Source organism: Loxodonta africana, chromosome X (assembly GCF_030014295.1).
Source record: "Loxodonta africana isolate mLoxAfr1 chromosome X, mLoxAfr1.hap2, whole genome shotgun sequence".
Classification (NCBI taxonomy): domain Eukaryota; kingdom Metazoa; phylum Chordata; class Mammalia; order Proboscidea; family Elephantidae; genus Loxodonta; species Loxodonta africana.
Window position 1 is genome coordinate 33,776,640 of NC_087369.1, and position 5,024 is coordinate 33,781,663.

Below are 5,024 nucleotides of genomic sequence, written 5' to 3' on the forward strand. Positions count from 1 at the left end.
TCACTATGAGTCGGAATCGACTCGACGGCACTGGGTTTTTTCTCCCGTCCCGCAAGAAGAGAGGAGGATGTAGCAAAGCCTCCCACTGCTGTTGGCCCAGGGGAGCCACGGTCAGAGGTGTCGGGCTGAGGTGCCCCCTGGTTTGTTCCTAGGGACACATGGTCTCAGAGACATGAAGTCCTTGGACTAATGGAGAGGCTTATTCAGCAGAGGCAGGAGACTTGGTCCCTAGTAGGAGTCAAGGTGAGGATACATAGTTATGGTGAGGAGACTCCTCCCAGAAATGAGGGGGAAACATAGAGCCCCAGCCCTGCTTTTGGACCTGGAGGACCTGGGTATGGTGACGTAGTGAGTTGCACTCACTAACTCCCAGGGCATCCCACGGAGGTGAGGGACCTGGTGAAAGGGGGCAGCCATGGTGAGGACCTGGTGGAGGGCTGAGGCCTCCAAGGAGCCACAGACAGAACGGGCTCCACTGCGCTGTCGTCAGTGAGACAACCTGCCAGGAGTGGTGGCTGAGCTGCACCTTTAGTTCCTGTTTGTGAATCCCAGAGGGATGGGAGATGTCATGGTAGAGTAGCATAGGGGATGTGCCCTGGCCCTGCCAGGAGGTGAAATGACGGCCCTAAGAGTGAACCCCAAATAACCCAGTACAGAGTCCCTAGTGCCAGGCCCTGCTGTCAACCCCCGTAAGCCCCAAGCATGTCTGGCAATCTACAACTTAATCCTTTCTCTAATTTCCTCTACAGGGTCCTGAGCAGGACAGTAGAAGCCTTGTGGGGTCCTAGAGCAGTGCCCTCCAAGAATCCTGCAGTGGCAGCATTTGTTAAAGCCAAGGAGGGAACTCTCTGCTGCAGGGACGCACAGCCTCTCGGCCTCCCTCCTCCAGTGGGCCCACATCACCTTTCCTCCTTACACTCCTCCCTGCTAACCTTGACCAGAGTCGTCATGCCTCGTGGTCACAAGAGTAAGCTCCGTGCCCGTGAGAAACGTCGCCAGACCCAAGGTGACACCCACAGTGTCGACGGTGCTCAGGCAATTGCAGCAGAGGAGGAAGGGTCCCCTTCCTCTTCCTCTCCTCTTTTTGGGGCGTCTCCCCCGAGCTCCCCTGCTGCTGGCATTCCCCAGGGGCCTCAGAGCATCCCGCCCATCACCACTGCTGCTGCTGGTGCTTCGGGCACAAGAGCTGCTGGAGGGGCCGAGGGCCAAGATGAGGGAGGTCCAAGTTCCTCTGGGGCCCCAGCTCCCACTGAGAGGTCTCAAAGAGACCCCGTAACCCGGAGGGTGAGCACTTTGTTGCAGTTCCTGCTGTACAAGTATAAAATGAAAGAGCCCATTACGAAGGCAGAAATGATAAAGATCGTCAACAAAAGGTACAAGGAGCACTTCCCTGACATCCTGAGGAGAGCCTCTGTGCACCTGGAGGTGGTCTTTGGGCTTGAGCTGAAGGAAGTCGACTCCAAAGGTGAATCCTATGCCCTTGTCAGCCAATTGGAGATCAGCAAGGAAGAGAATTTTATTGGTAGCAGGGGGTTTCCCAAGAATGGGCTCCTGATGCCTCTCCTGGGCATGATCTACAGGAATGGCGACCGGGCCACCGAGGAGGAGATGTGGGCATTCCTGAATGTGCTAGGGATCTACGATGGGAAGTGGCACTTCATGTTTGGGGAGCCCAGGAAGCTCATCACCAAAGATTTGGTGCAGGAAGAGTACCTGGAGTACCGGCAGGTGCCGAACAGTGATCCTCCACGCTACGAATTCCTGTGGGGTCCCAGAGCCCACACTGAAGCCAACAAGAAAAAAGTCCTGGAGTTTTTGGCCAAGATCAGTGCTACAGACCCCGGTGCCTTCCAAGCCGTGTATGAAGAAATTTGGAGATTGACGAAGAGAGGGCCGCAGGCAGAAAATGCACCGAGGCCAGTCCTAATGCCAGGGCAAGGGCCCCTTTCAGGGTGAAGTCCAGCATGTCCTCCCACCTCTAGTGAAGTCTGTTGGAGATTCTTCACTTTGTGGTTGAAAATGGCTGTTAACCTGCTAATTAGTGGAGGCAGCGGGGGTCTGGAGGCAGTACATGTATGTCTTCTTGTGTTCTTGTTATACTTGAGTGACTTATACATTTAGCTCGTTTTTTTGCATTTTTCAAATGTTGTTCTTTTTAATTGAAGTTTTATTAAGATTCAGCATCTAAATTCATCCTCATGAATTTATTGCTGTTTTGTTGCTTTATTTAGGAGTGAGAGTTTTGTGTTGTTTAAAACAAATTGAAAATCCTTGAATCTTTTTCATGATTTAGAGCCAGTTAACATGGCATCAGAATAGGGATAACCTTGGAAATGTTAGAGAGTCTGCAAAGAACAGCTGGGTTCACAAGGTAAAGGTAGAAATATGTAAAAGTTGGTCAACTCCTGGTTTCCCTTATTCCTTTTGTTAAAAGTAAAATATACATGTGCCTGGATTTGTTTAGGTTATTCAAAGATATGGAAGAAAATAAATCGTGATGATTTCCACCTCTTGTTCACTGGTTCTTTTTTTCCCCAAAGAGTAACTGAGCGTCTGCTCTTTGGAAACCCTGGTGGCGTAGTGGTTAAGTACTACAGCTGCTAACCAAAGGGTTGGCAGTTCGAATCCGCCAGGCGGTCCATGGAAACTCTATTGGGCAGTTCTACTCTGTCCTATAGGGTCCCTGTGAGTCGAAATCAACTCGACGGCCTGGGTTTGGTTTTTTGGTTTGACTCTTTGGAAGGCTTCACACTAGTACTGGGGACCTTTAGACAAAGACATCGCAGCCCCTGTGCGTAGATTTTAAAGTCTAAGAGCAGCTATGAAATGAGGATGTAGAGATACTCCCCAAGACCTAAGGACTAGTACAAAAGGAGTGTGCACTTCAGGGATCCTTCTGGTATAAATGCCCTGAGGGAGGTCAGTTTTGGGCCTTGGGACACTTTGATCTCTCATGGTGGGGGTGGGGGATAGTGGTGGGGAGTGGATTTTCACATTAGGCTGCATGGGGTGGACAAGGGTAGGGGGTGGGTAAAGTGGGTTGGGTGAGGTGGGAGGAGTCCAGATGAGGGTGTGGTGGGGGGTGAGCAGGGCCAGACACTCCCATGATGCCCCAGCATGAAGAGGCAGAGCCTGGAATGGAAACCAGCTCTTCCCAGTTACTCTGAGATTTTGGACAAAGCAGAGAGGAATTCCCTCCTGGGTCAGGACTGGTAGGTGCCCTGTGTTCTTGTCCCCGTGCACTTTAACACATGCACTGACTGGGTATGGGTCGCACAGTGTGTCCACGGAGTTCCTGAAAAATAGGGAGCTACTCCTTCGTGTCAGGAAGCCACTGTTAGAAGCCTCTTGTGCTGAGCTGGGGGAGCCAGAGCCCATGCCATTGAAAGGACTTTAGAATTAGGTTACCTTGAGTGTCATTTGGCAAACCCCAGGTGAAGACTAGACTCTTGGCCGTGGTGATGTGAATAAAGGCCAGACAATATGTCTGTGTAAAGACTCCCACCAAGAAAACCCTATGGGTGCAGTTCTACTCTCTTAACAGATGGAGTCGCACTGAGCCAAAATCAACTCAACAGCAAGAACTTAATATAAAATATAATTTAGTTTAGTTTTTCTTTCTAAGCAAGTATTTTTTCTGATTTCTGTTTTTTTTTTTTTTCTAGAACACTGTATATTCTCCGACTTCTCCTGGAGAAATCAAAACAAAACATTCTCAGAGAGGAGGGTGGTACTGTGTGGTGTCAAAATAAAGTAATAGCTGATATTATTTAAAGACCCAATATTTGCCAGGGACTTTGCCAGGTGCTTCACATGCATTTCACAGAATGCACCGGCCCTAGGAGACAGGACTTATCAAACCCACTTCACAGACGAAGGACTTGGAGCTCTGAGAGTTTGGTGATGTGGGCGAGTCCACACCTCTAGTACACGACCTGGCTGGACTAGACCGCTGGTTCGGATTTGCCTGGAGCCCACACTGTTCCACTCCTCCAAGACAAAGACTGACTTGGTGTCTCTAAATTCACTTTTCTTCTCACTGCTCCAAAATGTATCTGAGGCAAGAAAAACAATAACTTTGTGCCCAAAGCACTGGGTTGGACTACATAGGCGGAGTTGTAAGAGTAAATGAGAGGTAACGATAAGGAGAAAGCCCGGGTGGAGCAGTGGTTAAGCACTCAGCCGCTAACCAAAAGGCTGGCGGTTCAAACCCATCCAGCGGCTCCACAGGACAAGGACCTGGTGATCTGCCCTCATACAGGTTACAGCCCGTGGGGCAGTTCTGCTCTGTCACAGGGGTCACTGTGAGTAGAAACCGACTGGACAGCACCTAACAAGAACAACAGTAATAAGGAAAAGAAGGATAATATCTGGCAACCTCTATACATGCAACGCCAGATGACCTGAGAAGATGAGGGGCTCACAAAACCATCCTGGGGAGCCCCTGCCTGGAGAAAATATATCTATTAGAACACAAATCACATGACACCCCACGTGTGGCTGATGAAAAGAAGGGATAGCTGAGATGTTTTTTTCTCTGACAGCATAGACCACCTGTCCGGGGCCTCCTGCCTTGTGCGGCAGCTTCCTCATCTCACATGACTCCTGGGACAGGCACCCATTCTTTGATTAAAAACTGCTCAGGTTTTTAATCAAAGATTCAGGAGCCAAAATAGAGACCCCCATGCAGGAACACTGGGGAAACCAACACACTAGACTTCAGGAGTCACCCAGAGACTGACTGACACCTGCTCTAACTTAGTCACCTAGTGTTGCTGTAACAGAAATACCACAAGTGGATGGCTTCAACAAAGGGAAATTCATTTCTTCACAGTAAAGCAGGCTAAAAGTCCATATTCAGGGTGTCAGCTCCAGGGGAAGGCTTTCCTTCTCTGTCAGCCTTCTCATCAATCTTCCCCAGCACTAGGAGCTTCTCTGTGCAGGGACCCCGGGTCCAAAGGACACAATCTGCTCCCAGTACTGCTTTCTTGGTGCTATGAGTTCTCCCCTCTCTGTTTGCTTCC

The 5,024-nt window shown here is 50.0% G+C and overlaps 1 protein-coding gene across 1 annotated transcript; it reads left to right on the forward strand.

Moving 5' to 3' along the window:
- The first annotated feature begins 948 nt into the window (after nucleotides 1-948).
- Nucleotides 949-1,982, forward strand: LOC100659662 (melanoma-associated antigen B2-like). Its single transcript, XM_010599756.3, is given in 2 exon segments — nucleotides 949-1,876; nucleotides 1,879-1,982. Coding segments are annotated over 2 exon segments (1,032 nt in total).
- The last annotated feature ends 3,042 nt before the right edge of the window (nucleotides 1,983-5,024 follow it).